Source organism: Canis lupus, chromosome 14 (genome assembly GCF_048164855.1).
Source record: "Canis lupus baileyi chromosome 14, mCanLup2.hap1, whole genome shotgun sequence".
Taxonomy (NCBI): domain Eukaryota; kingdom Metazoa; phylum Chordata; class Mammalia; order Carnivora; family Canidae; genus Canis; species Canis lupus.
Window position 1 is genome coordinate 21,069,532 of NC_132851.1, and position 17,734 is coordinate 21,087,265.

At 36.6% G+C, this 17,734-nt stretch overlaps 1 protein-coding gene across 4 annotated transcripts in view; it reads left to right on the plus strand.

The window, feature by feature from the left end:
- COL14A1 (collagen type XIV alpha 1 chain) overlaps positions 1-17,734 on the plus strand; it is a 216,156-nt gene that overhangs the window by 143,673 nt on the left and 54,749 nt on the right. For all 4 annotated transcript variants that reach the window (XM_072774345.1, XM_072774344.1, XM_072774346.1 and 1 more), the window contains exons 35-37: positions 2,468-2,545; positions 5,538-5,624; positions 15,540-15,593. In XM_072774345.1, coding sequence (XP_072630446.1) covers positions 2,468-2,545; positions 5,538-5,624; positions 15,540-15,593 — 219 coding nt within the window. The remainder of the gene's footprint in view (positions 1-2,467; positions 2,546-5,537; positions 5,625-15,539; positions 15,594-17,734) is intronic.

A 17,734-nucleotide genomic window follows, 5' to 3' on the forward strand; every position in this document is an offset into this window, starting at 1 on the left:
CTTTCACTGCAAAATGAACCACAAGAAAATGAAATGTGCTATTCAAATCCCAAGCCAGAACACGACTTTCAACATGTGCTTACATTTCTTAGGCTTTTTCTTCCCAGGTCCCAATCTGCAGCATGGGGTTGGTATTACTATTATTATACCTCACAGCGGTCATCTGAGGATTGCATGACACAGCCAAAGTCCTTTAGGTAGTGCCCCACACATAGTAGGTTTTCAACAAATGCTCACTACTATTATTGTCATTATTTGCTTAGATTTTTCTCAACCAAAGAATTAAACAGTTATGATTATTGTGGAAACAAACTACTGTTATATTTCTGCCTTCAATACATAGCACTTCCATTTAGATTCTACTCTTTTGGCCTTTGTATTACATTCTTCTGTACCTTAATGAATTCAATAATGAAAGAGCTGTACATGCTCCATTAAAATAATATTTAGGGGCGCCTGGGTGGCTCAGTTGATTAAGCATCTGACTCTTGACTTTGGGTCAGGTCATGATCTCAGGGTCGTGAAATTGAGCCCCGTGCTGGGGTCTACACTCAGCATAAAGTCATAAAGTCGGCTTGTCCCTCTCCCTCTTTTCCACCCCTGCTCACTCTCTCTCTCAAATAAATAAAATCTTTTAAAGATTAAATAACATTTATTATTTACCATAACTATATTCTAGGCACTGTTACACATATTTGTCTAAATTAACTCATTTTACTATTATAGCTACTATTACACCAATGAATGGCTATTACTAAAGAGCTACTATTATTATACTAATTTTGCAGATGAAGAAAACTTGGACTTCAACACATTGCATAATTTCTTCAAAATGACTTAGTTTGTGAATGGAGGATTCGAGGCTTATGCCCAGGCAGTCTAGCTCCATAGCCTTTTAACCCCTATGACCCTTGAAATGTTTTTGTTGCTATTGTTCATAAAAATCAACATCTGCATTCCTTAAAAATGTTTTAATTAAAAAAAACATTTTTTCTTGGTCTGAAAACCTTAAAAACCAAATTCTTAAATGATCATTATTTTGTTGTATGATTGCCCTCCACAGACTAGATATCTTACCCATTGGGAATTTTTTTTTAATAGAGAAGAAAAGAGTATGAACCATGCACATATTTCTTCAGACAACTCAAGAGTTGTATATAGAAACAAACAAAAAACTGATGCCTTGATTAATGGATCTGCTTTCAAAATTTAAGCTTTATTTTATAAATCTTGCATAACTCACTTGGGAAAGGATATTTGCAGCAAAGCACAGTTCTTATGTACTACAAGAGAAAGCCTGACTTTATTCTCTTTACTGTCAGAGCAGACTCTTCTGTGATGCTGCATGCATTGTTAGTAACTCTTTCAGGAGTACGATGCACTTGGGCATTCTCATTTTCATCCATAGGACCCCTGACAGGGATGAATAGTATTCTTTGGGAGAAAATAAGGCACCAAGAGAGTTTTTAGCACTTGGTGAAAACACTTGCTGAAGGAAGGTTATAGATTTAAAGTGAAAAGATTGCATCCTTCCCCCAGCTCTGCATTTGGTGATACTTGTAATACTTGAAAATAATATTGGAAGAAATATAATATTACAAGTGGTTGGGACATGAAGTGAGTTGTTAGCCCTTAATAACATTCTAATGATGTTTCTGTTTGTTTCGAAATGTACACTGAGTTTTGCCGACATACATGAGTAGAACAAGAGTAAGTATTTATGGCGTGATCAATGGCTCCAATAAAAATACACTCATCACAGATTCTCAGAGTACAATCTGTGAATTTGTCATGATCCTGTCATGACAATTATAAACAGTATTCATGGGCTTACCTCTCACCACTGGTAAAGATCTCTGAGGGCAGGATTTTGGTTTTGTTCATTTTCATATTCTAAAGGTTGATGTAGTATCTGGCTTGCACTACCCGTTAAAGAAAAAATTTGTGGAATTATGCATATGCGATGGAAGCCAGAATTCATTCAACAAGTCTTCGTGAATATCTACTACCCACCACATATGGGGACACGAAAATGAATAAGTGATTCTCTGTCCCTTGAAAAGCTCACAGTCTAAAGAGGAGCTAATGTAAATAATCACACTATGGTGGGAGACATGCTATGGGACAGATATATGGAGTGTTGTGAGACTACAGAGGCGCTTGTAGTAACCGTGAGGGCAGTACAGGCCGAGTTTTAGCAGGGGTGCTAAGTTCTTTAGGCAGAGATGAGAGGGAAAGTTGTAATAAATGAGAGAGTTTGGAGGCTGCTTGGATTAACTATAGACAAAATCTTAAATCACTGTATCTTTGAGGAACAAAGTTAGATATTGTTAGAATGACTTTATTTACTGTCGGGTTATATTGCAAATGTATCCATGTTCTATTATGTGATAGAGAATATGTAATCATAATTATAGACATAGCGCATCTCCTTTTTATTGAGTGACAATTTTCTTTTAACTTGCAGTTCCAGTTACAAATGTTTGATATTATTTGTTCCACATCGTGGGCCGATAGAGACAAATGCTGTGAACTTCCAGGCCTGGTAAGAATTCTTTTATTAGTAGGTCTGTTCTTTATTGAAATGTTCTAAAGTTGTATTTAATTTTCTTTGAAAATGAAATGCTATTTCATAAAACTCAGAACAAGCTATTTCATTGTGATGATAATGAAAATCAGAAGAGGCTAAGAAGGAGGCATGTCTGACACCAGCAGGACATACTGACATACATACATGGTGGGGGCTGCACAGCTCCAGGGGCTGCCATTTACAGAGTCCAGATGTTCTCAAACTTCCTGGTTCAGAAAACCTTTGGTGTTGCAATAATTTTTTCATGATACCCTTCAGGCAAAAGAAATGCTGAACAATTCCATCTATGAATTCATTAGGCCCAGAAATCTTAAATGTTTATACTCTAAAAACTAATGTAACCAACCATATGAAAGAATAATACACATGATTTGAGAGAAAAATGGCATTTTTATTTTATTCTTAAATAACCACAATTATGTACTAATGGGATGGATGGGCCTATGCACAATTTTTCATACCCTGGATTTTGATTGGACGTTGCCACCCTCACTTCTTTTTCCACATTGACTTTTCCCATGGTACTTACCTTCCATCATAGCAACTGCCAGAACCCCAGATCTGCAAGTAAATGACATCATCAAAAAAGTATCTTAATATCTAATGTTATGACTATGAACTGCCTTGAGCTAGTTGTTCATATGAAGTCCAATGGGTACCAAATATTGCTATTTCTCTTGAGTTTTTAAAACGTTCATGGTACTTCTGGAAGTTTGCTAAGGTGTCATTATGAATACCAAGTATAATTCACAGGGTTATACCTGTATATATATAAACAGATTCTTCACGATCCCTGGGTAGCTCAGTGGTTTAGTACCTGCCTTCTGCCCAGGGCGTGATCCTCGAGTCCCAGGATCAAGTCCCACATCGGACTCCCTGCATGGAGCTTGCTTCTCACTCTGCCTGTGTCTCTGCCTCTCTCTTTCTCTGTGTCTTTCATGAATAAATAAATAAAATCTTAAAATAAAAATAAAAACAGATTCCTATCTTAGGATCCTTAGGGACAGTGAGCTGAAATGGATGACCCTATTACGGTTGGACAGTACTCATGTCTTAATAATTGAACTTGAAGATGGGCATGGAGCAGCCTTTATAAAGTCTAAGAGATTTGCCTTTTTAAATTTACACCAGATTACAACATCTATTGCAGGCATTAAATTCGTGATGACTGTGTTTCAGAAGGAAATACAGTTGGCCCTTGAACAACAGGGGCAGCAGCTCCCTCTCCCACTCGGTCAAAAATCTGTGTATGTCTTTTGACTCCCCCAAACTTAACTACTACTAGCCTACAGTTGACTGGAAGCCTTGCTGATAATATAAGCAGTTGCTTAACATGTATTTTGTATGTAATATGTATTATATAGTGAATTCTTACAGTAGTCTAGAGGAAAGAAGATTAAGAAAATCAGGGAAGAGAAAAATAAACATAGTACTGTACTGCATTTACTGGGGAAAAAAGTCCAGATATAATGGACCAGTGTGGGTCAAGCCCATGTTGCTCAAGAATTAACTGTAACTTACTCTTCCTTCATCACATCTAATTTTCAAGTAAACTCTGGTGAATTAAATCAGAGACACTGTGATATTAGGCTTAAGCACAGATGGATTGGAAATTGGAAGCAGAAATACTCAGAAGCCTATCCTGTATCAAGTAAAATGTGATCACCACTTTTCTGAGGAACAACCCAGGTTTGATGAGAGCTCTTCTTTTTATTTCTATCACTGAAGACATGCCAATTCCACGGTAGGAAGACATGGGTGGAGATAGAGTCGGCAGCAATGGCAAAGCCATTATTTAGCCTCTGGTCACAGGAGGCCTGATATTAGCCTTATTGGGGGGCTCTTTCAGTTTGTATTCCACTCTAGCTGCCCAGATATCAGGCCAGAAGTGTTAGCAGGGGGGTTTCCTGTAATGAGCTGAAAGCTTTGACTATTGTCCAACATTTAGAGGGAAGTATATACAGTATAGAGAGGCCCTCTGCTCAGCTTTTTTTGAGTTTCTGTTGTGAACATTTCAGAGACTGGGTTTATTTTCTACTTGATCACTTAATTGTCATCCGTGCTCTATTAGTTCCAGCTTTAGTTCCACCCCACCTCCAACCCCCTGTCCCCAAGTCTTAAATAATGAAGCTTATTTTCTCTCTATCCAGTGGGACTAGTGAGCCCTATTTCTGCAGTTTCTTATTCCGGTGCAGACTTCATTTTGGCTGATACTTCAAATAGGATATTCACAAATGGTTCGATAGCTATTAGCAGGTGCTCTGTCTTCATACCCCAGTAACTCATCCAGAGATGTTCAGCCTGACATTCATAATATATCTTGTAATGTCTTGTGCTGAAAAGGTTGTTGAAGAGAAGAAAAATGAGCTCCAATCCCAAAGCTTTTTAGATCGATGCTGTGGTGTTTCCTTATGTTCAACCACAAAATGACTCAAACGTGAGTCATAATTAAAGTTGTTGCAGGGAATTGATGATGTGTTTAAGCATTGTTTTTAGTTTGGTTTGTGTGTTTTAGTTAGCTGCAGTTATTCTGATTGACTATTCCAATATGGGTTTTTTTTTAATCCTTTGAAATAGAAAACAGAAAGTTTTCCAAACCTTAAGTTCATAGAGTACTCTTACTTAAACTGAATGGAATAGTAACTGGGATCTTTTTTTACACCCACTCTGCCTTCCTTACTTACATCCCCAAGTCATTTTATCAACATCCTTTGGTAATGATGATCATCAATGACTCATGAGACACTCATTCATTTTTCTTTAAGGAGAATATTCTGTGGGCAGGAGAGGGTATTCTTTTCCTTTCCATACCAATATTGACTTTAAAAGGTTTTTTAAAGTGTCTTAAAGTGTTTTCCTTGGAACTCATAAAGCCATTTGTATAGATTGTCTTGTTAACAGTTATGCTGTTTTTTTTTTTTTTTTTTTTTTTTTTTTTTCTCTTCAGAGGGATGAGGAGACCTGTCCAGAGCTACCACATTCCTGTTCCTGTTCTGAAATCAATACAGGGACTCTCGGACCAGCAGGCCCACCAGTAAGTCTTGCCTAGTTCATATTTAAGTGTTCTCTAATAATATAATAGGTATCACTTGTGTGTCTTAAATGTGCTTGCCACTATGCTAAACACGTACTTAATCCTATGAGCAAACTGAAGCACAGAGATGTTAAGAAACTTGCCTAAAGAACACAGCTTCTCTTCAAATCCAGGTCTCTATGACTCCTATATATGATGCTCTTTAACCTCTATACCAAACTATCTTTCAAATTGTTACATATTTCAAATCTTCCCTTTAATAGCCTGTGGTTTATTTTCAATGTGAATGTTTCAAACATCGGCCCTCTACTTGTACCTTTAAGATTTGTGTATCCCTCCCTTTGCCTCACATGTGTTAAAATTGATAGGTGAAGGAAGGATTTTGAATTCTCCAGGAAAAATACCCCTTCTGAACATAAAGTTCTCCACTGCTGATGGGAACTCCCTGCAAAAAAAGAAGGAATGGGGAGATTGGCTGGTTGGGGGTGGGGGTGAGAGAGGAGGAGGAAGAAGGTAGAAGGTAGAGAGACAAAAAAAAAACATTTTTTTTTGTAAAATCTAAAATATATATAATTTTATGACCTGGGTCTTTGAATTTACCTTGGTGAATCTTTCTATTTAATGTGTTCAAGTGCTCCTTTGCTGTCTGACCTGCTAACCTGGGGCTATGGGTATTTCCTTAAGGTAGTATACAGTTGGTTTGTAGTTAAGAAATGGCAAATGGATCAAGGCAGAGAGAGAAAACAGGGAGAAAAAGCACAAGCAAATAAAAAAAATCCAGACCTTACTGGAGGAATATTCTGATGTCTCACCAGCCCTTGCACATTGACTCATGGGAGGCAGGCGGACCCCAGCAACATGCATGCAGTAGATCACACAGGCAGCATGAAGGTTCACTCCAGGTTGGCCCCCCTCCACTAGAATTTTTATCTGTGTACCACATTTCCTGAACTGAATAAAAAGGAAGAGAACCTGCTGAATGTATCTGAAATACATCCCAATAGCTTCTCCTCCTTTACCTTTGGCACATAGAACATTTGTTCAAGTACAGATGTAGAACTCAAATCCTTTTCTTTTTTTTTTTCTTTCTTTTTTTTTTTTAACAGAAGATTCTTTATCCCAAAAAAGCAAATGTGGAGTGATGGTAAGAGCATTAAATTTAAATTGTAAGACTAGGCAAGTCTCTGAACCACTGTGAACCTCCATTTCCTCATAAGTAAAATAGCACCCACCTCTCTGACATTCTGAGGAATACACAAGATAATATGCACATAAGTATTCTGTGCATTATAAAACTTCCATCAAATGTAAGAGTTTGTCTTTAGTTTAATCTTGGAATTGGAAACACAGATTTATTTTCAGCTGTGTATAGCTTGCTTTTTTTTTAACCCAAAAGTATGTCTTTGAGGATCACCTGGGTGGTGCAGTCAATTAAGCATCTGACTCTTGGTTTCTGCTCAGGTCATGACCTCGGAGTTGTGAGATGAAGCTCTGTGTGGGACTTGCACTCAGCTTGGAATCTCCTTAATATCATTTCTCCCTCTCCCTCTTACTCTGCCTCTACCCTCTGTGCTCATGCATGCTCTCTCTTTCTCTCAAATAAATAAATAAATATATATATTTTTAAAAAAATGTATGTATTTGAACTTTATCAAGGGTAATGCATATTGTTCCATTATATGAACTACAGCTTGTTGGCCCATGAGTTGAGTGCTCATATACTTAGGATCGGATTTGTTGGAGAAAAAGGATGGGTTTACCTTCAGTTTCATGAAGAAACTGCTAATTGCCTTTCTAGATGGTTGTCCCAATATCCTTTCCCACAAACTCTAGAAGAGGTCTGGTTTCCCTGCATCTCACCAGCACTGTGATGTTGCCAAATTCAAGAGCTTTTGCTTGTCTGATGACTGTAAAATCCTCTGTGGTTGTTATTTTATTTTATTCATTTATTTATTTTTCTTGAGAGAGAGAGAAAGAGAATGAGTGGGGAGGGGCAGAGGGAAAGAGAGGGGTTCTTAAGCAGACAGGACCCAACTTGGGGCTTGATCTCAAGACCCTGAGATCATGACCTGAGCTAAAATCAAGAGTTGAATGCTTAACCAACTGAGCCACCAGGTGCCCTTGTGGTTGTTATTTTAAATAAGACTTTCCCTTTGTACTAGAAGATGGAGCAGTTTTTCATTTGTCTCTGAGTCATTTGGATTCCTTTCTATTTAAATATCTGTTTATAAACTTTTCTGGTTTTTGTTGTGCAGATTTTTTGCCTATTGGTTTCTAAGTGGTTTTATGCATTCTGGACACTAATCCTCTATTAATGATATGGTTTGCAAATATCATTTCCTAATCTATGGCTTGCTTGTTGTTCATGGGACTTTTTATTATATAGAAATTTTAATGCCAGTGTAGTTAAAATTGATATTTCTGTGAGCTATCATTTTTTGTTTTTCTTTATACCTTCTTCTAGCCATGGTTTACTTAGAAGTGTCTTCTTAAATTTCCCTTCATATGTGCAATTTTTACATTTTTTCTTGTATTAATTTTACTGCACTTTTTTATGGAAGATAGTCTGTATAGTACCAATATCTGGACATTTGTTGATTCTTTGACATTTGTTCTGTGGCCTTTAGTCAAGTTTTACAGATGTTCTGTGTATGCTTTAGAAGAATGTATGTTTTCTGATTGTGGAGTTCAGAATTCTAAATATAAATATCCAGTAAATCAAACTATAAAAATTGTTTTGTTAGAATTTTCTTTATCTGCATTAATTCTTTATCTTTCAATTGCTGAGATAGATGTTTAAAATATTCTACTTCAGTTTCAATCTGTTATATTTGTTTGTAATTTTGCATTGTATATCCTAAGATTGTGCTACAGCATACAGAAAATTGAGAACAGTCATCTTGCTAGTGATTTGCAATATCAACATTGCTCTTTTGGATTATTTTCCTGGCGTATATACATATATACAAATATGTGCCATATATATATATATATATGTAAAATTTAATTTCAATTAGCCAACATATAGTACATCATTAATTTCAGATGTAGAGTTCAAAGATTCATCAGTTGCCTATAACACCCAGTGCACATCACATCATGTGCTCTCTCCTTAATGCCCATTTTCTTTATCCTTTTGGTTTTAGCCTTTCCATGTTTTTATGTTTGAGATGTGTTCTGTTTAAATAGTATATGGGTAGATTTTGTTTTCAATCTGGTTTTGCAATTCTTTTAGAGTTTAGTTCTTTCATTCAATTGTTTGTGATAATTAACCTCTTTGGGCAAGTATTCCTGTATCTGTCACTTTAGTTTTTGCTTTCTATTTGTCCCACATGATATATGTGGCTCTCTTGGTTGTTTGAGATTTTATTTACTTATTTACACTTTTTAGCTTTTTGTTGTTATTCCTTTTTCTCCCCTCCACTAATTTGGAAATCATACTCTCTGTAGCTGTTCTTTTGATAGTTAACCAAGAGATTTTAACAAGCATATGTAGCTTGACAAAGTCTAAAAAGAATCAAGATTTTCACCCTTACTTTAACCGATACGATGTTCTTGGAATTTTTTTTTCTCTTGAATCATTCTTTTTATAATTATGTGCTGTTGCTATCCAGTATTTTGGCACTTTTTTTTTTTTAGCATCACAAACTAGACATTTTATTAGTACTTGTTATAAATAACGTGTGTTAAGACTTGCTTCCATACTTTCTATTTCTTTGCTCACAATATCTTCTGGTATCTTTTTATATCTCCTGGAACACAACCTTTGGATGTTCCTTCTTTTTTTTTAAAGATTTTATTTATTTTAGAGAGAGAAAGAGTGAGTGCAAAGCAACAGAGGGAAGGACAAAGGGAGAAGAAGAGAAAGAATCTCAGGCGGACTCCCCAGTGACAGAGTCCTCCACAAGACTTGCTCTCACAACCCTGAGATCATGACCTGAGCCCAAACCAAAAATCGAATGCTTAACTGACTGCACCACCCAGGCGCCCCACGATGTTTCTTTAATGAGGGACCATTGGTAGTAAATTTTCAATTTTTGTTCATCTTTTAATGTTTTTATTTCCCATATTATCAAAAGATAGTTTTAATGGTTGCTACAGAGATTGTTGTTGTAACCCCCATAATCATTGCCACTCCTTTTTCAAAGTAGAATTCCCTGAGTTTGAGCTAAACACATAGCCATTCAACTAGGGACTTGACTTCTTAGCATCTGTATGAGTAGGTATTGACCTATGACCAAGTTTTGGCAAGTGAGAAAAAAGGTATATGCAGTCAACCTCAACGTTGTTCTTAAATGTAAACAAAATACCTTCCTTATCCATTCTTACCTCTCTAAAAGGCTACTCTGGGAACATGTGGTAGTGGCTCACTTTGGTAAGCAGTGTTCTAGAAAATAGCAGAGCAATAAAATGAAGAAGCTAAGCTTCCACATTGTCTTACTTGGTAAAGCTACTACACTGAACCAGTTATCAGCTCTGATTTTAATATAAGAGAATAATAAGCCTTTTGTCTTACTTAAAAATTTAATATTGGCCTCAATTAAAGCAGTCAAACAACTTCCCAAACTAATAAAAGGGAAGATCTTCAAGATCCCTTTGTCTTTGGTGATCTGAAGTTTTGCTACAGTATGCTTTGGCGAGGGGTTTTGATGTTGTTAATCTGCCATTTTGGAAAATTTATGACTTCATGAGTTTGAATGTTTCTCATTAAATTTGCAGTTTTCTTAGTTATTACCTCTTTAATATTGTCTCCCTCCCATCATCTTGATTATGTTTTTATGAAACTCAATTAGATGTACTTTTTTTACTTTCATGTCTCCTAACTTTTTTGATGTATTTCTGCTTGTATTTCCAGGCCTATTCTGTGTAATTTCTTCAAATTTAGTTTCTAGTGTATTTTGTGTTTAGCTATCTTTAATAGGTTGTTTCAACTATCTGTTGTATTTCTGATTTTGATGATTATATTTTGCACAGCTAGAAGTTCTATTTGGTTCCTTTTCAAACCTTCTGGACATTTCTATAGTCTTTCTGCTTTTGTGACACTTCAAAAATATTTTTTCTTTCAATGTTTTAAATAAAGTTTATTTTTTTAATCTGATCATTTCAATATCTGCATTGTATGTGATTCTGAGCCTTTTTTTTTTTCCTGCTGATGGTTCTTATGCTATCTTGTTTTGATAAGTATTTTGTGATTTTTTTTTTTGGTGTATATTTGAGTTTGTATTACTTGAAATTTTATCTTGGGGGATATTTTGAGCCAGTTTTGGGCTGTATTCCTCCAGAGAATATCTGTGCCTGCTCCTGCTAAGCTCTTTCATATATAATCAATTGAAATCCACCTTAGACATTTGACTTTGGAGTTTTGTTTGCTCCTGACAGGCAGTGTGAATAACTCTGATCCCTGGATTGTATGAGAATCAGCTTCTGGGTAATATTTCTTAGCAGAGACATTTCCTACTCCTCTCATAGCTAAATTGGAAACATCTTGGTCATCCACCTGCTAGTTTTGCTTTTTTTTTCTAGCTGATTCACAGTGCAGCCTTTCAAGTTCCTCAGCTTTAAAGAACATTTCGTTTTCCACCCTACCCCCACCTATCATAGACGTAAGTTCACATTTCCTTGCTTTGTGTGGGCTATAAAATACAAACTTGGCAGCAAACTTGAACCTTTTGCCTTATCCTCCCCAAGGGCGGTCTCTGTGCACATGCTTGCTTCTCTGGTTTTTTTGTTTCTTCTTCATTCCTGGTATTTATGCATGCAGTTCTTAATGATAATAATGTTTATTTTATTTTAAGCAGCATTAATAGGCTTTTTTTGCTGGAGGGTTTTCAAGTTTTTTCATCTGCAATATTGCTGGAACAAGTTATAAACTATTTACATATGAGCTAAGAGTCAACCTTTGTAATGAGAAAAAAGGCAGGGAGAAGTGAAAGAAGGATTGAGCTCTGACTTGGAGAGAAAGATTTAAAATAGGAGAAAAGCTATGGCAATTTTTGAATATTCAAAGTATAATAAACTCTTCAAGAAATAGTCTCCCAGGGCAGCCCCGGTGGCTCAGTGGTTTAGTGCCACTTTTCAGCCGTGAGCGTGATCCTGTAGACTCGGGATCAAGTCCCACATTCGGCTCCCTGTGTGGAGCCTGCTTCTCCCTCTGCCTGTGTCTCTGCCTCTCTCTCTCTGTGTCTCTCATGAATAAATAAATAAAATCTTTAAAAAATAAAAAAATAAATAAATGCTTCTCCTTTAAAAGAAGAAAAAAGAAAAAGAAAAAGAAATAGTTTCCCAAACAATAGGGAATAAAACCCTTTCTAATTGAACGTAGTTGGGATGATTTTCTCATTCAAAAGAAAAATCTTACAGAGTGGTATTTTGTGCCAGTAAAGCTACAAAAGAGCTGTAGGAAGGCATGGGTGAATGAACCATATTCCCTTCGCCTAGACTAACCATTTTTTATTAAAAGGGTGGACGTTAACATCCACAAAAAAATGTATTGAATTCTTGTCATGCACTCAGTGTTGAAGACTAAGGATAAGGTGCAAAATAAGTTAGAAATATGAAAGACTCCAGGCTTTCAGACTTGGTGCCTCTGGCACGAATATCTGTGAGCCAAATTGTCACATTTGGACAAAACCTGTGGTTAAAAATTGATCATTAGGGGTGCATGAGTGGCTCAGATAGTTAGGTGTCTACCTTTGGCTCAAATCATGATTCTAGGGTCCTGAGACCAAGCCCAGCACTGGGCTTCCTGCTCAGTGAGGAGTCTGCTTCTCCTTTTCCCTCTGCCTTTCCCCCTGCTTGTACTCCCTCTCTCTCTCAAGAGAATAAATAAGTCTTTTTTTTTTTAAAGGACCATTAAAGATGCACAGACAAAATTAGAGTTGTGCCTGAATGGTATATTGATGGTACATTAATTTAATTGGGATGCATTGCACTTGCTACAAGGAACAGGAAATTTGACTGACACAGTAGTGTAAAACATTGGGACATTTAGGCAATTGTTTGCTCAACAAAAGATTAGAGGTGAATGGTCCCAAAGACCCAAACTTGTCTAGCTTCCCACCTACCTTTCCATAGGCTTGTGGCCTCTTGATCATATTGGCCCAAAGTAGTTAATGTGCCCATCCCTGGTTGCAAAGGAGGCTGAGCAAGCAAATATGTCTTTTTAGCCTTTATAGCAGGAGAAATAAAATGGACAAGGGAGTCAGGAAAGACTCTTTGGTAGCCAACCAACAGTGTCTGTACTCTGGGGGAAAATATCTGCATTCCATATAATAGGGAAAGATGTGGTATCCAATATATGAAGAATTTCTGCACACTGAAGAGAAGACATGCAACCCATTAGAACACTGAGTAAAATATAGAAATTGGTAGCTGCATGAAGATGAAATGCAAATGGGCAAATATTATGAAAAGATGCTCCATTAGTTTTAAAGGAAATGAAAATTAAAATAAGAGTAAAATATTATTTTTTACCAGTTAATTTGGTAAAAATGTAACATTTGACAACATTGTGGGGGTGAAAAATAATTTTCCCTCTACCCCTCTGGATTCTTGGCTATAACAACCCTTAAAAAAAAAAGATTAACAGAAGAAAAACAATCAAGAGTTTATAACACACATATCTCCTGTACACATGGGAGATACCCAGGAAAACTGGGTAGTGGCTGAAGCCATCACTTTATTATTTTTTAAGATTTTATTTATTTATTCGTGAGAGACAGAGAGAAGCAAAGACATAGGCAGAGGGCGAAGCAGGCTCCTCACAGGGAGCCCGATGTGGGACTCGTCCCAGGACCCCTGATCACGCCTTGAGCTGAAGGGAGATGCTCAAACACTAAGCCACCCAGGCATCCCTGAAGCCCTCACTCTAACCATTATCTTCTGCTAAAGACCAAAAAAAAAAAAAAAAAGCGGTTGGGGGTTGGGAGTTTGTTTCGGGAGGTTACCAGGAAAGGGACAGCAAACAAGGGTGAGGTTGTTTTGCAGACCCCAGTCTCTCCCTCTTCATAAGTAAGTTTCTAGAGATTTAGAGTCATCTCTTCTTTCCTGGTACAAGGAGTACAAATGGAGATTTCCCTTATAAATGTGAAGGTCTCTTATAAAACTTAGTTTTTGCCTTCCAGGGCTGCTTCTGTGTCTGCAGTTTCTTAAATAATCAAACTAAAATAATTCTTATGCCAATGAGGCACACTGTGATGTGACAAATTCTGCTCCCCTTCAATCTCAAGTGGTGACTAAGGTTTAAAGAAGCAGGAACCTTCTTAAACTCTTGGTAGATGAGTAAACTGGCACAGTTTTCTTGGAGCACAGTTTGATGATATATCTTCCTATCCATCAAATTTCATTTATAATTCTACTTGTTGATATCCTAGATATTAACATTTGCACTTAAATGTTAAAGTTTGTACTTAAGGGTTTGATAAGGATGTTAACTGCAGAAGTGTTTGAACAGAAAAAAAACAAAACAAAACAAAACAAAACAAAAACAAAAACAAAACCAAGAAAACCCTTCATTTCCAGTAATGAAGAATGGTTAAACAAATGATTATATAATCCAAGGTTCAGAAAACTATGCAACTCATTCAGAATAAGTTATATCATACATATGCTATGTCATGGAAAAGAATCTCGAAAATATATGAAGTTTAAAAACTAAGAAGTAGCTAAAAAGTGTGATGTCACATATGTAACTTATAATACATTATATAAAAGCACAAAAATACTATAGGTAATATTTTCTATAGGTCCATATATACATAAAATTCAATTTTCTACTTGTATTTTTAAAGACTCAAAGATAAGCAACCAGGTGTTATTGGGGAGGGGACTGAATTTAAGTAGTTAAAACAAGCCCAAAGAAATTTTCAAGGTCACCTAATCCAGTCTTTCCCAATTGATGCAAGTGTTCCGCTGATGGTACACAACATACTTTGCAGTAGTCATGTGCGTAGCAGGAAATAAATTGGAATCACAACTGAGAAAGCTATTCCATTGTCAATGAACTTTTAATCCTTCTGCTTAGGTGAAAGAGATATTCTCAGTCTGTACACTCTTTTACTCATTTCTCTTTTTAACAACAAACAAGCTCATGACTCTTAGGCTTCAATAGGGACAAAATCTAGCTAAATTCAGTAACATTATTTATAGTATATTTTTAAGGTTACCTTCTATTCTTTTTTTTTTGTTACCTTCTATTCTTAATAAGTAAGACAATTTTCCATTAACTAAAGCGCTGTAATATTTGCTTTTAAGGTTAGATTTAAGTGAAAGAGGGAGTCAATTGAAAAATATTCAGTGTGTATGCACATATATATTTATGCACATATATACAAAGAATATGTTCACAAGTAAAAATATATGTTCACAAGAATACATATGTACATATGTGTGTAAATATTTATCTAGATAAAGAAAATGATAGTAAGTAATTGTGCAGATGGTGCATTAATAGGGCAAAAATATTAGGGAAAATGCAAATAACTGAAGTTTCAATAACACTGATTAGCCTTTTATGGGGTAAATAAAATTAAATTGCTACTATTTTTATATGTTTTTTATAATTTAAATAGTCTCAAAGTTGTGGCTAAGGCACAATTTCGGATTAACAGTGTATTTCATTATTTGCATCCATTAATAGCAGTAGTCTTACACACTGAATTTCAAAATACTGTAGCTTTTTTTAACTTGAAAGGATTTGGCATAGAAAGCTTTCTCAAACTATGAAATCATCAGCAGGAAGAGGTGAGTCTAGGTGGCCGATTTCCAGGAAAGGATCATAATGAACATATACCATTACACAATGAATTGGCCTTTCTTCAAAATAAGAATTACATAATCCATATTATTGAGGAAAATGGATGAAATATGCTGCTTTAAGACTTGTCTTTGTGCTAATACTTAACATCTGTTTGCCAGGGTGGTCCAGGACTCCGCGGACCAAAGGGCCAACGAGGTGAACAGGGTCCAAAGGTAATGTTTTCTCTGTCTCTCTCATAACTAGCAATGAATAATTTTGGAGTATAGTACTATTTACGCCTTGCAATCTAGAACCCCTTATGTTTTTCTGAAGGTTATGTCTAAGTCTTTTCCCTTATTCTTAAGGACTTCTGTATTTTCATAAAAATATTTTAGAACTTAGTGGAAGAAAGCTTGGTTTCCAGGCCAAAAGTAGAATGTCAGTGTTCTGAGTGGTTTAGTTTCCGAGGTAATGTTCTTCCCTGTGTACTCTTCTGTTCCTCTACCTACAACAGTAAGGACAAAACTGAATCACAACTAGGCAGCACTTCCAGGAAATTTCTCAAGTTTTAGAGTCCTCCCCCCTACCCACTACTCTGCATAATCAAACACACAGCTCTGTTTACCTTTCGCACTGCCCAGGGCCACCAAGTGCGCTGGTTTAGGCCGTGTGCTGCACGAAGGCATCAGCTGAGAAGGCCAAGTTTTGCCCAGCCATGTCCAGGCACACGTTTTCCTACTTTGCACAAAGGCGCCCTAAAGGGCCCAGCCACTAATTGAATTCAGGCCTCACCATCTTCTATCTGGCTTTTGGCAAATCTTCTAACTGGTCTCCTGGCTCCAGTGATTTTGATTTTCTGATTGATTCTTCACATCTGCCTGCAGATTTATTTTGTTAAAGCTATGCTGGGTCATATCATACTTTGAAACCTGTAGTCCTTTGCTGTTGCCTTGAGAATAAATCCACCTTCTTTGGCAGGGCATTCAAGGTCCTCTATAATTTGACTCCCTATTTCATTTGTACCTGTTGCGCCATATGATCCACTTCTCCACCCACCTTGCAGTCCTGACTTACTGCTTCAGTAGGGTCCCTTACTAAATTTGCATGATATTTTTTCATGGAGAAGAGAACACTGCAAAAATTTTTGCTATAAAATCAGAAACAAGTGAAGCAAGTTAGGAGCTAATATGGGGGCGGGGGGAAAGAAGTAACTGAAAGAAGTCTGAAGATAATTAGGCACTAGCCAACCCAAAACTCAGATCATGAGATATCTCCTTTTTTGTTTGTTTCATTTTTCTGAGATTGTGACACATATTTTAGGTGTGGACTTGATGTTTCATACCTGGCTCTCTCCTTTATGGTCCTACAGGGAAGGCCAGTAATTTGGAAGTCTCTTCTCAGCAATACCCTGGGTCTCCCTCAGTTCCACCTCAGGGCAGTGCCCAGGGGTTCCTGTAGATTCTGGCCTCTTCTTCCCATTGGGATTCCTGCATGATCCTACTGTTTTTCCAACATTCTCACTGGATGGTGGTTCTGATCGTGAACGTATTAGGAGTTTAAATAAAGATGTTTGATGATTCCAACATTTACCCCTCACATCTGATAATTCATTTCCACAGGTCCACTACTGATGTGGTTATTTTTACACGACGATTTTGATGAATCACAGGTTTAAGCGTGAAGTGTTTTTAGGAAAATGTCTTGTTAGACAAAGGATGCTCACATGTCCACCAATGTTATAGTGTGGGAACAGATAAAGTGTACCTTCCATATGGAAAGCCCCACACTATTATTTTCCATTTTATGGGTCCATATTTCAGTTGTAGCAAATAGATCATAAGAATTTAGGAGCTTAAAGCAGCTCTGCTGCTGGTTTCTTCTAGTCATTTTTGTCTTACTGTACAGAACAAAATGAGACCATGTCCGTTCTTCCTTTCTGCTCCATTCTCAGTTCCTCAATAACATTTAAGTGATATATGATTAAACGATTATAAGCATTAACTAATGTTTATCAATTACTGGCTTGTCTTTGCCATCATATTTTTAAAATCTAGCTATCTCTGTCTCCCCTCCTCTTACACTATGTTTCTTGTGAGAAGAGTTTTCATTTGTTTTCTGCATCCTCACTTCCAAAATACTTTTTGGGGGGTACATAAATGTTCATAGCATGTTTATTCAAAATAGCAAAAAAACTGGAAACAATTCAAATGTTCATTAATAGGCAAATGAACAATTTTCTGTATATCCATGCAATGGAATACCACTCAGCAATCAAAAGGAACATAGTATGGGAACATGAAACAAAATTTATGAACCTCAACGCACCACTCTGCCACATGAAAGAAGTGTGAACCAACAGAGTGCATAGTATATG